Source organism: Oryctolagus cuniculus, chromosome 13 (assembly GCF_964237555.1).
Source record: "Oryctolagus cuniculus chromosome 13, mOryCun1.1, whole genome shotgun sequence".
In the NCBI taxonomy this organism is placed as follows: domain Eukaryota; kingdom Metazoa; phylum Chordata; class Mammalia; order Lagomorpha; family Leporidae; genus Oryctolagus; species Oryctolagus cuniculus.
The window spans coordinates 22,242,258-22,259,609 of record NC_091444.1 but is presented as its reverse complement, the minus strand read 5'-3'; the positions used below and the strand labels follow the sequence as shown (position 1 = coordinate 22,259,609).

The following is a 17,352-nucleotide window of genomic DNA, read 5'->3' as shown; positions in this document are numbered from 1 at the left end:
CAAGCAAACACTCTACTAAAAATCTTTGGAGTTCCAGCAATGTGGCTGGTGTTTGACTGCCCAGGGCAAGATGAGTGTGACTGGATACCGAGCTATTCATTGTTCTGCAAATGACGCAAAAAGCTGCCAGTGTGTAGTTAATCTCCCCCTTCTCCTTAGCCAGGCCTCAAATTGGGTAAGATGTCATACTATTTACTTTCTCCTTTGCCTATCTTTACCAATGAGGGACAACTGGAAAGGTGGTTCTACTGACCAATCCAGAAAGGACACAGTCCTCTCCTCCCTCCAGACGCACAAGTTCTGTTTTCATATTCAGCCGATCACTGACCGTGCATTATGTGGTTAGGCCGTCGATGGTTGTCTGTACTGAACTCGTACAGACCATTTTTTCTTCTTATGATTCCCCATAACAGCTACTTACATAGCATTTACCTTGTTGTAGATATTGTAAATAATCCAGAGATAATTTAAAGTATACAGGAAGATGTGCGTAGGCTTTATGCAAATGGTATGCCACTTTGTTTATGGGACTTGAGTGTCCTTGGTTTTGATCTTCAAAATCAAAGCCCCTTGGAGATCCCAAGGGACAACTGTTATTTCTTGCACCAAGATATAGAGCTAGAGGCTAGGAACACTCAGCATGTGAGTCTGCTCTGTTCTGGGGTCTCAACTTTTTTTGCTGAAAAGTGAAAGCACTACAATTCACCATTCCTGACGCATCAGAGTATGACAAAATGGAAAGAGCTGGCTCTTACAATGGAGGTCCAACAACTGGCGAATAACACCCACATTCAATCCAGTCCTACCAACCAACAGTGACTCAGAAAGACCACACTCTCGGGAGAAAAGACAGTTATCGAACGCAGCCACATATCACTCACACCTGGGTGTCTCTGGAAACAGGTTTTATTTGGAAACCAACACACTAGACTCCCAACATTTGATTGCTGTAAATGATGATAATTTCTAGGTCGGTACTCTGATTTCGGACATAGAGAGATGTTGAAAATGTAGTCTTTGGACATCTTATGTTGTGCAGGAAAAATACCCAATAATGTAGGACATCAGGCAATAAGAATACTCAATACAAATTATATTTGGATACTGAGGATTGTTATTTCCATTCATTCTTTTCATGGAAGCAATAATATTTAACAATTGAATTATAATTACTGAGAATGTCCATTAGTTAACAGGTATGCACAATGTTTACTTACTAATTCCCTGAGACAGGTAGTATAATTTTTTCTGTTTTATCAGAAGTAAAGAGTAAAGGACAGAGTTTAAATAACTACCAATAGTCCTATAGCGCTTAACTGGTACAGCCAGGGCATAAACCTAGGTTTTGGAAATTTTTCTGTGAAAGTTGAATACATGCATTTTTCAGGCAGCTTTTGTTCCAAAATATATATGCAGGAATATTCACAGTTGTGTAAAACTGGGAACTAGATCATCTATATTCTATCCTAATGAAGTGGGTAAATAAATCACAGTCTATTCACAGTATGGAATAATACACAGTAATGAAAATGAGTGGACAACCACAGACAACACAAATGAATCTCACCAGAGAAGCAAAAGAAGTCAGACAGGACGTAATCATACTTCATGACCCCATTTGTAAAAAGAGAGATCTATGCTAAGTTAGAGCAATTAGGGCTCTAGGTTTATTTTGTGATACTACAGATAACAGAAAGGAAGTGATGGCCACAGGTCAGAAGAGCAGTATTATTTGAAAAGAAAGGACAGGGTCTGATAGGAGGAGGTATAAGCAAGTAGGCTCTAGGACGAGTACGACATGCCGAGGACCAGGGTATCTCTGGAGAAAATTAGAGCTGTCTTTTGGAGGAGGACAGAAACAGAACAGTCAGATAAAATCGGAAATACTATAGTATTGCATCATACATGTTCTTTATATGCTGAGTAATAACTTATCTAGAAATACCCTTAGTTTCCAAATACCCTTGAAAGATTTGAGTTCAGAAAGGGATTTGGTTAAATCCAAGCACATGGCTATATCAATTGTAGTCTAAAATCAAATCTGATGTTGGCATTAAAGCTCAATTTTAAACATATATATGGTGATTAGAACATGTCAGTATTATTAAATATTCACTTCTTCAAATATCAGCCATGAAAAGGTGTTGTGACCACCATTGTCAGCACTTATTGCCATGGTCAGACTCCCTCAGGTTTTTGTAACTGAAAAGGGGGACAGTAGTACATTTACTGATGGGATTTCCAATATTTCCTTCTTGTCATAGGAGTGAGAAGCCCAGTCTGCTCCCCTGACCTCATGTCGTGCCCTCACCGTCTCCCTCTCTGGCATCTGTGCCTCCATAGATCCAATCCCGCACACTCCCAGAGGACGGACTCTCGTCTACTAATGTTCTGTTTCTGAGTTCTCCCCAAAGCGAGCACATTAAATGCCCACAAACAGCTTGCACTTTTAGGGTGTACCGCTTTTAAGCATTACATCAGAAATGTAAACATTCCAAGGGAAAAGAATAACTAATTTGAATATAATTTTAAAATCACCTGTATTTGGGGCTGGCCCTGTGGCATAGTGGGTAAAGCTGCCGCCAGCAGTGCCGGCATCCTATATGGGCACTGGTTCGTGTCCCAGCTGCTCCAATTCCAATCCAGCTCTCTGCTATGGCCTGGGAAAGTAATAGAAGATGGCCCAAGTCCTTGGACCCCTGCACCCTCATGGGAGACCCAGAAGAAGCTCCTGGTTCCTGGCTTCAGATTGGCACAGCTCTGACCATTGTAGCCAATTGGGAAGTGAACCAGCAGATAGAAGATCTCTCTCTCTCTCTCTTTCTCTGCCTCTTCTTTTATGTGTAACTCTGACTTTCTAATTAAATAAATAAATATTTTAAGAAAAGATTTATTTATTTTATTTGAAAGGCAGAGGCAGAGAGAGAGAGAGGTCTTCCATTAGCTGGTTGACTCCCTAAATGGCCGCAACAGCCAGAGCTGTGCTGATCCGAAGCCAGGAGCTTCTTTTGGATCTCCCAAACAAGTGCTGGGGCTCAAGGACTTGGGCCATCTTCTACTGATTTCCCAGGCCATAGCAGACAGCTGGATTGGAAGTGGAACAGCTGGGATTCAAATTGTTGCCCATATGGGATGCTGGCAGTGCAGGCAGTGGCTTTACCTGCTATACCACAGGACCAGCCCCACAGCAAATGTTTTGTAGTTAATTCTCTTAAGCTGAACTAAACTTTAGAAACAAGTTAACATTTCATGTAATGTTACTCACTTTTTAAAAAAATATTTATTTATTTAAGAGGTAGAGCTACAGAGACAAAGAGAGACAAAGAGAAAGGTCTTTCATCTGCTGGTTCACTCCCCAAATGACCACAATGGCCGGAGATAGGCTGATCCAAAGCCAGGAGCCAGGAGCTTCTTCCAGATCTCCCACATGGGTGCAGGTGCCCAGGGACTTGAGCCATCCTCCACTATTTTCCCAGCTGGATCAGAAGAGGGGCAGCCAGGACTTGAGCCAGCACCCATATGTTGGCCTACTGCGTGACAGCGCCGGCCTCCACTTCACCCGTTTTTCACTCCTGGTGTAATTATTCACTGCCATTGGTGTATGGTAGGTGAACCTCTGAGGGAACTACACAGATGAACCAGTGATGCCAGAAGGGAAAATGTTTCACTTTACACGAGGAGACAAACACAACTGCTTTGGCTTCTAGGAGTGCGAGCAATCATTTCAGGAAAGACAGTTCATTCAAGGTGACGGTGATGGAAATCCGCTAAGGGATAGAAGAAAACAGAATTCAAAAAGAACGAATAAACAGCAAACTCCTCATCTTGCAAGGTAAAAATTGTAGCTGTGAAGTCAAGTTGCAAGCAGGCGGAAGACCAGAAGATTCTTCTCTGGAGAAATTAGGCAGCAGCTGAGAAGAAATTAATGAACACAATGGGGCTTGCGCTTTGGCGTAGCAGGTTAAAGCCCAGCCTGCAGCACCGGCATCCCATATGGGCCGGTTCGACTCCTGGCTGCTCCACTTCTGATCCATCTCTCTGCTATGGCCTGGGAAAGCATTAGAAGATGGTCCAAGTCCTTGGGCCCCTGTACCCTTGTGGGAGACCCAGAAGAAGCTCCTAGCTCCTGGCTTCGGATCGTTGTGGCCAACTGGGGAGTGAACAAGTGGATGGAAGGCCTCTCTGTCTGCTGGTTCACTCTCAGAGGTCCAAAGCCAGGAGTCTGGAGCTTCTTCTGGATCTCCCACATGGGTACAGGGGCCCAAGCACTTGGGCCATCTTCCACTGCTTTGCCAGGTGCATTAGCAGGAAGCTGGATGGGAAGTGGAGCAGCCCGGTCTCCAACTGTGGCCCATGTGGGATGTTGGCATCGCAGGAGGTGGCTTAACCAGCTGTGCCATAACACCAGCCCTGGTGAGCAAGTATTAACAAAAGTGAGTGAGTGAAATCATAGTGCCAGACAATTACCCACATCTAAACCCAAGAGACAAGTCAACGTCTTCCCCTCCAGTCCCTGAATAAGGAGAACCATGGCAGGAAGTCACTCCCACAAACAATAGGGACGTCTGTTTGCTTTGCTTACAAACACTCACCTCCTGCAAACGTGGGCCAATGCTGAAAATTCCATTTCTTTGCCTATGATACATCTGCTCATCTGCTGGTTAGACCATGGTGACTATCTTTCTGTATATTCTAAGACGTATTTTAAGTTTCTGCTCTGAATGATCCAGACTCCTTTGCTGCCTCACTCAAACTGAAACCAAGCAGGAGGTTGAATAAGTTCTTTGGAAAATTCTGATGTGACGTCCCTAAGCTTTCTAGGCTGCCCCAGATTCCTAAGAGTGTTTTGGCTTTCTAAGATCATATTTTGAGGAAATAATGTAGAGAAGAGGATACACGGCTGGGGAGGGAGACTGCTGTCGATTAGAATGACAGGTGACACGTAAAACCACCCAGCAGGGGCAGCTCTGGGAAAAGCCACCGGTGCCCCGACATACGCCCTTGGCCTACCCTGAGGGTTTTGGTCAGCAGCCCATGGGCACCCCTGACTTTTGGCTCAGGAGCCTGCTCTGCTGGCCCACAGTATGGGTCACCATGCCAAGAAGTAGCAGGAAGGGGACTGGTGAGCAAACCCCCGAGAGGGGCCATTCAGGTGTGAATCCTGCCCACTCTCAGCATGATGGAGCCCCACCGGGGGGGGGAGGGGGACAATAGGAAGCCCTGCCAAGGTCTTCCTTCCCCATCTTGCCGCCCACTCACTCACTGGGTTCTTTGGAACTACTTTCCAAGGAAACTTGTTGCCCACAAACACGTGTCTCAGCAGAGGCCCCACAGTGAACATCCAGCAAGGGAGGACGGTGCAGAGAGTGGGCAGGCCCGTTCCGTGACAGTGGGCTTCTCCAACTATCCAAGTCCCTGCAACACCTGAAGTTCAATCCTATGAGACAGAGACATCAGGGGAAGCGATGACCGAGGCACAGAGCTCCAGAGAGCCCTGGGATATGAAATGACAGGTGTGGGGCTGCTCCTCCTGTGTGGGACTGTGGTTCAAGCCATTGTAACTTAACGGTGAGGGAAACGGTGACGAAGCCACAGGGAAGACGTGGGAAAGCACGGGGGTCGGCGGGAGGGCTTCCCATTTGTCGGTCGTGCAGAACTCCTTCTGCAGGGTGAGAGCAGGAGGGGAGACAGCTGGGGACCCCTGGAGGAGGGCAGCCGTGGAGCTGGGGCTGTGTCGGCATTTCATAGACTCCTGAGACCCGAGGGATGCGCAGGTGTGGGACAGGGGAGGCCAGGCAGCCCAGGACACATGGCGTGAACACAAGTGCAGATCCACGCAGTAAATCAGAATTGTTAATTACAAAACGGGTTTGCTTAGCACCCTCAGCTCACAGAGGACCAAATGATCACAAGACAAAATAGTTTGGGATGTGTAGATTTTTAATAGGGAAAACACATTGTGTGTGCATGTGGTGTGTCCAGAAAAGCAAAAATATGAGCCACAGGAGGATGGATAGTTCCAAAATCACAAGTCACTAGACTTTAACAAGTGTTGACTACCACGAAGATTGGTGCCAGAGAGACCCCGAGCTGCGGGGCTGACCTGACCCCATTGCGCTGAACGCAGCAGGAGGCTTTCGCTCCCCCCTCTACGGGGAAAAGTCACAGCGGTGCCAGCACAGAGGATTTCCTTGCCTTGTCCCTCTGCAGTTCCAGGAGTTCAATCTCCAGAGACAGCTTGTACACCTCCAGGGCCATCTTCACCTCGTATGGGTCTGCGAGACACTGCATGAGTCTCCTGCCTGCCTGCACCTGCTCACAGCCTTCAGGGACCTCCTGGAAGAGACACAGGCGGTGTGGCTGAGTGGTTTCTCGCCACCTCGGGCAGGAGGGTGCACCCTGACGATGGCAGGACCACAGGGTCAGGACCCAGACCACCCTCAGCCTGGAAAACCAGCGATCCTCTAAGTCCCACCAAAGCCTTCCTCAGTGGTCATGGATGTGCTCTGGCCCACTGCCCAGAGGCCTCCATGGGGCAAAGGTGACTTATGCTGAGGTGCACAGACAGAGAGAAGGATCTGTGCAGACCACAGGACCTCAGCGTGGCTCTGGGACTCCCGGGTCTAGGGGACCCTGCTCTCCGTGGGACTCAGCATTTCTTGATCTTGAGTGAAGGCGTGAAAACCTGCCACCCCCCCCTCATCCGAGTGCTTCAAGGCAAACACGGAGAGTGTCTCTGAATGGCTCAGACATGACTCTTGGCAAAGTCAGCGTCCCCATTGCTGGCCGGGACAGAGCTCTGTGGGGAGGCCATCAAGCTGAGGGGTGGACAGCACAGAACTCCCCTGAGTGTGTCACTCACCCACTCACACTTGGGCACCTCTGGCTGCCAGTTTCTGTTCTCTGTGCAGGTAATGCTTGGGGAACCGACCACACCATAGCCAGAGTCACACCGCACAGTGAGATTTTCCTTCTCAACATACTGGGCTTTAACCACAGACAGCTTTCCATTCGTTATTTCTGGTTTTGGACACAGAGCTATAATGGAAACAAATGTTAATCCATCAGTAAATCTAGGAAAAAAAGACACAATACAGGCTGGGATTAGAATGATGCACATGTCAGTGCTACTAATTTTTCTTTTTTTTCACTTTGATAATGATATTGGTTCACATTTTTATTGGACACAGCAACTTCCTAGACTTTATGCTAAACACTACATGATTGTCCGGTTAAAGACCCCTGGTGCCCTACAAAATCAGTGCTGTTCTTCTCAGTTTATCACAAGAAAGTTGAGGTACAGAGAAATTAAGAAACATATCTAAGATGGAAACATTTTTAAATAACATGAAAGGATATTCTTTAAAGGGAATGTGGCTCCAAATTCCCGCTCCCCGTCTCGACTGCTGCATGACTCTGGGTGCGAAATTCTCCCCCTGGCTTATTACTGTCCTGTGAGGAGGGGGCAGAATGGCAGCAAATAAATCCTGGAACTGTTGAGAGCAAAGTGGGGCATGTTGGTCACATACATGTATGTCTGTAAAAACTCCAACCAGATCGGGACTCCTCCTGTCCCTGCTACAGCCTGCGAGTCCCTCGCACATACACACGCCTGCAGCATGGCAGGTGGTGGCCTGCACGAGGCTCTGCCCGAAGCAGCTCTCCCTTCCTGCTGCGTGGCTTTAGCCCAGGAGAGCCTACGTTCATCCCACAGCAGGTTTCCATGAAGATTTGGCCACAGGCCCACACGAACAACATGCGTGTAACAGGTAAGGACTCCAGACTCTGTCTGGAAAAACATACAAGAAACTGGGACTGGGAATGGCTTTTCAAAGGCTGAATTTTTTGTGACTGGCAGAAAGGAGATGAAGGATTGCACATGCCCTTTGCCATCTGCAAATACGAATTATTTCAAATGAACCAAGTTCAGTGTGTTCCTCCTGCCTCTGGGAGGGAGGAATGTGCTAGCGCCCGCCCACCGAGTCAGGGCCCATGAGGGGGCGGAGTTACCTTTACACTGAGGCGGTGCCTTGGACCAGATGGAGGAACTGCAGGACAGTTTCCTCTCTCCGACCAGGGTGTAGCCTTCCTCACAGTCATACTCCACCTCCTGCGTGAAGGACAACACGGAACTCACTGGCGTGTGATATCCGTGGGCAATGGGAGGTGGACTGTCACAACCTTGGTGGCGAGACACAGGAGGAAGCACACGTCAGGTTGTAGAACCTGTCAGATAGTGCGTCTAGAATGTGTGAGGTTTGTCGGCGGCTTCCTCTTGGCCGTCCAGCTCTGCCCGCGGGGTCACGGGGCCAGCCCCAGGCATTCGGCTGCCCCCCCCGCCCCCGCAGCGCTCAGGATGAGGAACGCGAGGAAGTTGCAGGGTCCAAGCCCTGAGGCTTTCTTGCCATCATTTCACTGAAGGGCAGATTCAGCCCCAGATCACACAGGTCACACATGGAGCACATCTCAGCTTAAATAAGGGGATCTGTGAAGAGCACCAACCACTTGTCACCCTAAAGTATTTAAGATGATGGAGTTTAAAACACGGAACATGCAGAGGGGCTCTCTGCCTGCTTACCAGAGAGAAAGTCACCAAGGTCTTTCTCCCCAGCCCGTTCCCCAGTGGAGCAGAGAGCAGAGACGTGAATTCTCACTTGATTGGCAGCTCCATGATAGTGCCAGCAGGCCCTCTCCCACCCCTCAGCCCCACCCAACCACCCGCCCCCCAGCTGCTCTCTTCTTGGTCTTTTTTTTTTTTTTTTAATTTTTTGACAGGCAGAGTGGATAGTGAGAGAGAGAGAGACAGAGAGAAAGGTCTTCCTTTTTGCCGTTGGTTCACCCTCCAATGGCCGTCGCGGCCAGCGCGCTGCAGCCGGCGCACCGTGCTGATCCTATGGCAGGAGCCAGGTGCTTCTCCTGGTCTCCCATGGGGTGCAGGGCCCAAGCACTTGGGCCATCCTCCACTGCACTCCTGGGCCACAGCAGAGAGCTGGCCTGGAAGAGGGGCAACCGGGACAGAATCCGGTGCCCCGACTGGGACTAGAACCTGGTGTGCCGGCGCTGCAAGGTGGAGGATTAGCCTAGTGAGCCGCGGCGCCGGCCTCTTCTTGGTCTTATCCCTTCTCTGAAACTCTAGTCATTTCAAACAGCACTCAAGTTATGGGTTTTCAAAGAGTTCTTTCCAGAAAGAGTTCCTTTTCTCCCATACGAGGGGCGGGACACGCATTGTTAAATGTGCTTGTTTTTCCCTTATGATGTGGTATTGTTTCAGGAGACCGTCCCTACTATGAACTTATAAGGGTTGATGAAAAACATTTTTTTCCTCTGTTACCTATGCGTGTATCGAGAAACTATAAGAATGTTAGATCAATGCATAACCTTTCGGTCATCATTCCCCAATCAAAACTGCCCCCTCCACCAAGAAGATGCTTGGTGTATTTAGAAAAGAGATCATAGGGGGAATAAAAATGGATGTTTTCACACCGGAATAACAAACAAGATGTGGTACAGGGCACCTCTCTGAAAGGGAGAACAGCCAGGGGACACGGACACTGCATGGGACAGTGAAGTGACACAGGGCCATGGCAATGCTGAAGTCTTAGGCTGATGTACTTTGAGAGCTGGAAGCACTATACTGAAGGGCTTGCTAGAAGCATGGAGAAGGGGCGACTGAAATGCTGCAGCTGGGGATGGCGTTGCGATGCAGAGGATTAAGCCTCCGCCTGCAGTGCTGGCATCCCTCTGAGCTTCACTCCCCGTCCAACTTCCTCCTAATGCACCTAGGAAAGCAGTGGAAGATGCACCCTGCCACCCATGTGGGAGACCTGGGTAGAGTTCCCGGCTCCTGGCTTCAGCCTGGCCAGCCCCAGCCATTGTAGTTATTTGGGGAGTAAACCAGCAGATGGAAGACTGATTCATTAGAGTGAATTGCAAGGTCAGAGAGCCCTGAAGATGAACAGACTACAGTGTTTTTAGGGGTCAAAACAGACAAGCAAGCCAGCGCTGCGGCTCAACAGGCTAATCCTCCGCCTAGCGGCGCCGGCACACCGGGTTCTAGTCCCGGTCGGGGCGCTGGATTCTGTCCCGGTTGCCCCTCTTCCAGGCCAGCTCTCTGCTGTGGCCCGGGAAGGCAGTGGAGGATGGCCCAAGTGCTTGGGCCCTGCACCCCATGGGAGACCAGGAGAAGCACCTGGCTCCTGCCATCGGATCAGCGCGGTGTGCTGGCCGTAGCGCGCCGGCTGCGGCGGCCATTGGAGAGTGAACCAACGGCAAAGGAAGACCTTTCTCTCTGTCTCTCTCACTGTCCACTCTGCCTGTCAAACAAACAAACAAACAGAGAAGCAGGCCAGCGCCGCGACTCAATAGGCTAATCCTCAGCTTGCGGTGCCAGCACACCGGGTTCTACGCCGGATTCTGTCCCGGTTGCCCCTCTTCCAGGCCAGCTCTCTGCTGTGGCCCGGGAGTGCAGTGGAGGATGGCCCAAGTGCTTGGGCCCTGCACCCCATGGGAGACCAGGAGAAGCACCTGGCTCCTGGCTTCAGATCAGCGCAGTGCGCCGGCCGCAGCAGCCATTGCAGGGTGAACCAACGCTAAAGGAAGTCCTTTCTCTCTGTCTCTCTCTCACTGTCTACTCTGCCTGCCAAAAAAAAAAAAAAAAAAAAAAAAAAAAAAAAAAAAAAACCAGACAAGCAACCAACAAGAGTCCTACTCAGTTTGTGTAATCAAAAAGGTGAAGGATGTTGATCAAAGGACTCCCGGCACTGACCCAATAAAAAGTCACAGTCCCTCGCTCAGTTTCTAGACCTTGATCAATTCTCAGGCCAGACAGTCACTGACTGATGAGGAAACCATGTCCCAAGAATGGAGATACTACAGATTTTAGGAAGTATTCACAGTGACCAATCCCCCTGGGCTTCCAGAGGACTTGGGTTTACTTATAATACTGGCTAAAAAGTACACAGTAATCCGGAGACTGTTAGACAGAGGCCTTGAGTTGACCTTGACAGCTGGAAGCACTGTGGCTCTCCCCACAGACCACCTCTGCTCATTTCTATCATCCTTGAAAGTGTAATCAGAACAGATAAAATCCAGACCCTGGCGTGTGTGTGTGACAAGAGCTAATGAATACAAGAAGGCCTAGTGGAAGTGATTGGCAGTGCCTATCTGCTCCACCAACTCCCCAAGGCAAAAGAAGCAAATTTAGAAAAGGAAAAACAAAACAAAAATATATTTTGTGGAGTTTGAGGGGAAATCAGTTCCCCTCTTGAAGAGCTAGGCCCATGGGAGTCGTCATCTCCATCATCCGTCCGTTGCACTCCCCAGTGAAGGGTTCTGGAGAATTCCAAGTGTATTTGCATTTTAGCCCTTACTGCAGCCACCTCACCAGATGTGGTTCGATTGCTGGAGCAGATTAATGCGGCTTCAGGTAAGTGAGGTCACGGATTCAGCAAACGTCTTAGCGTCCAGCCGTATTAGATAAAGGGGATCGGGGACAGCTTGCACACACGTTGAAAGGTCGCGAGCATCCATTTTGCCCTGAGCAATGGAAAACACTCCTGCCCCTGTCATGATGCAGCCTGAAGCTACACGGATCATCTGGATAGCCACAGAACATCACAGTGATATACTAAAGCAAGGACATCATGCTAATTCTACCGATGGGCAAGGTAGCTAAGGTGTCCATACTCTAGACTATAGAAGACAAATTCTCAGGAGTTTGCCACAGCAATAAAATGTTTGGAGGTCCAGGATCTAGGGGTCACTAGTCTAGCCCATTCAAACTAAAGTCAACGGGCCGGTGCTATGTCATAGTAGGTTAAGCCTCAGCCTGCAGCACCGGTATCTCACGTGCAAGCCGGTTCAAGTCCCAGCTGCTCCATTTCTGATCCAGTTCCCTGCTGGAGGCCTGGGAAAGCAATGGAAGCCACCCTCTGTCATTGGCTTCACTGGTGTAGACCCAAGAGGAAGAAGAGCAAAGTGACCATGATGGGCCTAAAAGCAGGGACTCCACTCACCCAACTTAATTGTCCTAGACTTCCAACCCACCACCAACAATGCTGTACCACCTGTTGCCACTTGGTAGCAAACAGACTATGCTGGACTCCTTCCACCCTAGTGCTTGGGCAACTGCACCCATGTGGGAGACCCAAAAGAAGCTCCTGGCTCCAAGCTTTGGTTCAGCCCAGCTCTAGCCATTGCAGCCATATAGGGAGTGAACCAGTGGATAGAGGACCCCTCCACCTCTGTCTGTAACTCTGCCTCTCAAATAAATAAAAAAATCTTTTAAAAAAAAGCAAATAAATCTTTTTTAAAAATTTCAAGTCAAAAGACTGTAAAGTGCTCACTCCACCAGAAAGAAGGAAGCACAGCACCTAGCAGGCCCTCGTGGATCCTAAAGGAGACACACTCCATGGCTGGCAGCGCTGTTCTCGCCCGTGTGTAGGGGAGGGACACAAAAGAGTGCCAGGTTTGGAGTGGAGCACAAACTAAGAAAGGACTGTGCAGCAGGTCTAGTCTGCAAGGAACTCATCCCTTCGCTTGAGCCTTAGACCTCTGCAGAATCTCATAATATTTTGCAGGTGATTGTAATAGGAAAAGACGCACCACCAATGGGACAACCACAGCACACACCCTTGAGGTTTTGAAGCATGGCCGAGCACTGCGACAGAGAATCATATGATTTTTGAAATATAACTCCTGGCATGTCACTTGAACTTGAAAAAGACAAAACTCCTGACACTGGGTCATCAGGTGACCCTGTAGCCAGAATCATTTGTCATAAGCTTGGTCTGTCAGACCCATCAAATTTAAGGTCAGTGGGGGAACAATCAATTTTAAGATGGAAGTGGGGCCTCTTGGACTGCACAGGAGTAAAACCAGATGGCGCAGCCAAGCTACACAGGCAGGAAGTCCACCCCATGCTTGTGCCCAGCCACTGCTGCCTGGGAGCCTCTCCCTTAGCTCCCACCTGGGGCTCACGGGTTATCCTTTATAGCCGACTGCCAGAACAGGGAGAAGCCTGAGCTTGGGTCCTACAGGAATGTTTCTGGTCTGTGTACAAGATCAAAGAGGTGTAAGCTGCATTACAGCCAACCAGGGGTGGTCTTGAAAGACAGTAGTAGAGAGAAATCTTCCCGATAGGCAGAGCGGTGGGTGGCACAGCTGAAAAGAAGTGGGCTACAGAGAGATCACATTAGGATTCATGGCACGGAGTGGATGGATTGTGCAGTCAGGGTCCTGTAAGGACAAAGACTGGAAGATTGGGCTCAACGGGAATGAGGGTAGAAGCAGGTAAGCGGCACACGGGAGTGGGCAGGAAGCCTGGAGATTTTTGTTTGGTACGTTAATATGTTGACACCAGAGCATCCCCAATGGAAGGAGCGTGTCAACCAAGCGAGCAGAGTGACAAGTATTCGGTGCGGTAGTTAAGACACTGTTGGGACACCCACTTCCCAAATCCAAGTCTTCGTTCTGCTTTGATTCCAGCTTCCTGCTGATGCACACCCTGGGAGGCAGAAGGTGATGGCTCAAGTACTTGGGTCCCTGCCACCCATATGGGAGACCCAGATTGAGCTCCTGGATCTTGACTTTGGCCTGGTCCACCCCTGGTTATTGTGGGCACTTGAGGAGTGTATCAGTGGATGGGCAACCTCTCTGTCTCTCTGCCTTTTGGATATTAAAAATAGAAACAAAAACCAAGCAGAAAAAAAAAAAGTCAGCTAGTTGAAGTCAGCCACCCTCTGTCATTGGCTTCACTGGTGCAGACCCAAGAGGAGGAAGAGCAAAGTGGCCATGATGGGCCTAAAAGCAGGGACTCCAGTCACCCAACTTAATTGCCTCTGGACTTCCAACCTGCCAACAACAATGCTGTACCACCTGTTGCCACTTGGTAGCAAACAGACTATGCTGGACTCCTTCCCCCCTAGAAAGAATAGCAATTTATTTGGACAGAAATAGACAAATATTAGAGGACAAGGCTTGCCTTTCCTGCCTGCAGGACCCGAGTCAGTATTTCTAACTGACAGGTTACAGAGAGTCTGAGCAACTGGTAACTGAAGGAATTAAGGGCAGGGCACCCTAAAATACACCGAGTCGTGGTGTTGCTTACTTGCGAGCTGAAGGCACGTGAGACGCTGTAGCTGCAGAACGAGCTGAGCAGCTGGCCCTTTCCGACGTGGAGTAAGTCATGGAACTTCCTTTGAGAAAGACACCTCCCCTATACCAGTGCCCGAAGATGAGCTTTGGGCCGGAGGCTGGGGCTGACACTTGCTCCAGTAACCTTATCTTCCACTGGCTTTACACCTGCCATATAATCCAGCACCTTCTCTAGCGTTAAATGCCCCTTCTCTGGGTGATGAGGTTCCTTTGTATGCTCATTTCCTCATGAATTTGTCTAAAAGGTATAAAAGTTTTCTGCTTTCAGCATTTTGGGGGGTTTTCACTTTCTTTTGCATATTCTCATATGCATGTAAAACTTCATAAAATTTGTATGTTTTTCCCCATTAACTGTGTCAGAAACCACCTGGGGAAAAAAAGCATGGCATTGGGGCAATGGCCATAGAATCCGCCATCCATGTCACACACCGCACCGCCCAGAACCTGACACCTGTTAGATGTGGGAATGCTGTGTTAAGGCGCCCATGAAGTGCCAGATGAGAGGCAACAGTTTACAAAGCTGGGCACTGTCTTATGAATTTCCCTCAAAGATCAAGCTTGATGTAGCTCTGAGTCTCCAGTATAATAAATGCATGGATCCAGAAACCAAGTCATTTTTTCCAAATGACTCACTCGGAAAATTTGTGCTTCCCTTCCCCAAAACTCAGATCTGCAGGTCTAAAACTGAAGTTGGCAAAGTGGAGACCTTTCTACCATTGGAAAGAGGATTTTTTTTTTTGACAGGCAGAGTGGACAGTGAGAGAGAGAGACAGAGAAAGGTCTTCCTTTACCGTTGGTTCACCCTCCAGTGGCCGCTGTTTCTGGCACACCGCACTGATCCAAAGGCAGGAGCCAGGTGCTTCTCCTGGTCTCCCATGGGGTGCAGGGCCCAAGCACTTGGGCCATCCTCCACTGCCTTCCCGGGCGAGAGCTGGCCTGGAAGAGGGGCAACCGGGACAGAATCCGGTGCCCCGACCGGGACTAGAACCCGGTGTGCAGGCACCACAAGGTGGAGGATTAGCCTATTGAGCTGCGGCACCAGCCGAGGATTTTTCTTATTGACTTTATAAGCTGAAGCTAACGCCTGGCCACTCTGGGCTCTTTTGGCGTTGGAAACAAGAGGAGAAATTACTATGCTGGCAGAGTAACCTCTCCTGAGCATCGAGAGATAAGGCTGTCAACAGCAGAGTGAGCAGGGAGGGCTGCGTCCAGCACCCCGATGCCTTGGGGACAGGCAGCAGAAGGCCTTTCCCATCAGGTAACTCCCAGGAGCGCTTACAGTCAGTGTAAGTGACTATCAGAGGAGGTACAAGCAAATTCAGAAAAAGCCAATCAATCACTTTGGGCGAGACTTGTTCTGCAGAGAATGACACAAGAACATGAACTAAGAGGAGAACGGAGAATAAACGCAAAGAAACAAAGTCAGCTATGGAAAATTCCAGCGTGTCCTTCAGAGGTGGTCTATTTGCACTGATTCAGCAAAGAGGAGACCAGAAAGACCCAGAGAATGGATATACAGAATGGGGAGGGAAAAAAGAGAGCGCTGGAGCCACACCAAGACTCACGCAGGAAATAGAAGCTCTTGTATCGCATTTTAACCCTTCTCTTAATAATCCCCATCATGCTGTTAAGATAATTCTAGAAAGTCTTACTGGGACCACACAATGGTGTGTGGGGACTCCATGTGCCGTCTGCCCGGCAAGTGACTGGTGGCCTTTGCTTCTGATAACATGAATAGACAACTATGTCTCCAAAGAAATAGGTGCAATTGTTGGCCCGAGGGTTTCTGCTATGCTCCGTGATTGCACCATTGTCCAGCTGCGGGGGTGGGCAACAAATTGCTGAAAAACAGAAAGCGAGGCCAGTAGTCAGAAAATCACTGTGTGCAGGCTGCTACAGCTAACAGTGGCATTGCTACTTTTTGATGATCTCACCGCCAAGGAGAGCTTGGGGAATCAAAGGAAGAGATAAGATGCGGGAGCCCGCCCTCCCTGTCCCTGATTGGTGAGGAATCAGCTATCCCCTCCCCCAACTAAGCCTTGTCATTAGGCGCCTCCAAAACAAGAAATAAGAATGAACTTAAATAAAAATTTTCAAAATTATTCAACATCAATGACAAATAATATCCTTTTACTTAGGGCTGCATTAGGTGCGCATCATTCTTAGGCTCGAGTGACGTATTTCTGCAGCCACAAGAAGACGAACCTTCTCAACCGAGTATACTCATCTGACAATGTACAGGAATAAATTGATGTTTGTGCTTATGGCTGTCATATTTCTTCTTTGATGCAAACTTTAAGAGAGAAATAGCAGTTTGGATTCTTTGATTTTTTTCTTGTTTTTAGGAGTTTAGGGTCCAAAGAAGGCACAGAGATGATGGTGAAGGCAGAAAAGATGTCTAGAGGGGAAATAAGGTTGCAGCCCACCTGGACAGCGAGCGGGGCTCTGAAGGGAGTGCAGCTGGCCACAGCCCCTTTTGAAGCTATTTCTCAGGGGAAGACCTGTGGATGTGCAGAATGCCACATGGCCCGTGATAAGTGGGCTTCAGCATGCAGAAAGCCGCACTGACCCTTGTAACTGAAGCTCCTGATTTGCACTCTATGAGGTTGCGTCAGTTTGTATGTCCCAGGAGAGGCGTTGGTGAAGGTTGGTGCCAGCTGGTGGAACACCCAGCACAGAAATGTCACCCAGGTCTAGGTTACCTACCTGCACCCAATTCTATCAGGTTGGAAATGAACAATTTGTGACCCAACAGCCTAGCAGATTCTAACTTTTTAATATTTTATTATAATAAGAGTTGATAAAGTGGGGGCCAGCGTTGTGGAATAGTGGGTATAGTTGCCACCTGCAATGCTGGCATCCCATATGGGCTGGTTTAAGACCCGGCTGCTCCACTTTTGATCCAGCTCCCTGCTGGTGCACCTGGGAGGGCAATGGGGGGTCCAGATTCTTGGGCCCCTGCACCCACAAGAGAGACCTAGAGGAGGCTGACAGAGAGATGTATTGTTTCATTCATTGGTAGAAATACTTTAAGACAGAAACTAATATTGCCTGATGTCAGATAAAACATAGAACAGAATAAAATGCTCTATTCTCCATATAAAAAGCTGGACAGAGCACTGTAATACGGTTTTGTAGGCATACTCAAATTCTTTCAGTGCTCATTTCTTCATGAGCTATAATGAAAACGCTCAGGGC

General features: G+C 48.8%; 1 protein-coding gene and 1 long non-coding RNA gene across 11 annotated transcripts in view; one reads left to right on the top strand and one right to left on the bottom strand.

Moving 5' to 3' along the window:
- Nucleotides 1-25: 25 nt before the first annotated feature.
- LOC103350991 (uncharacterized) lies at nucleotides 26-16,414 on the top strand. The gene is made up of 3 exons (XR_518824.3): nucleotides 26-175; nucleotides 2,265-3,832; nucleotides 16,293-16,414. It is a non-coding gene; the product is annotated as an uncharacterized lncRNA (long non-coding RNA).
- C4BPA (complement component 4 binding protein alpha) overlaps nucleotides 5,923-17,352 on the bottom strand; it is a 41,515-nt gene continuing 30,085 nt past the window's right edge. For 6 of the 10 annotated variants that reach the window (XM_008268485.4, XM_051820496.2, XM_051820498.2 and 3 more), the window contains exons 9-12: nucleotides 15,807-15,995; nucleotides 8,011-8,181; nucleotides 6,863-7,038; nucleotides 5,923-6,336 (exon numbers count right to left, since the gene is read on the bottom strand). In XM_008268485.4, coding sequence (XP_008266707.3) covers nucleotides 6,163-6,336; nucleotides 6,863-7,038; nucleotides 8,011-8,181; nucleotides 15,807-15,995 — 710 coding nt within the window. In that variant the 3' untranslated portion in view covers nucleotides 5,923-6,162. Of the gene's footprint in view, nucleotides 6,337-6,862; nucleotides 7,453-8,010; nucleotides 8,182-15,806; nucleotides 15,996-17,352 lie in introns of all 10 variants that reach the window. The other 4 variants (XM_070055215.1, XM_070055216.1, XM_008268489.4 and 1 more) reach the window with 2 other exon arrangements.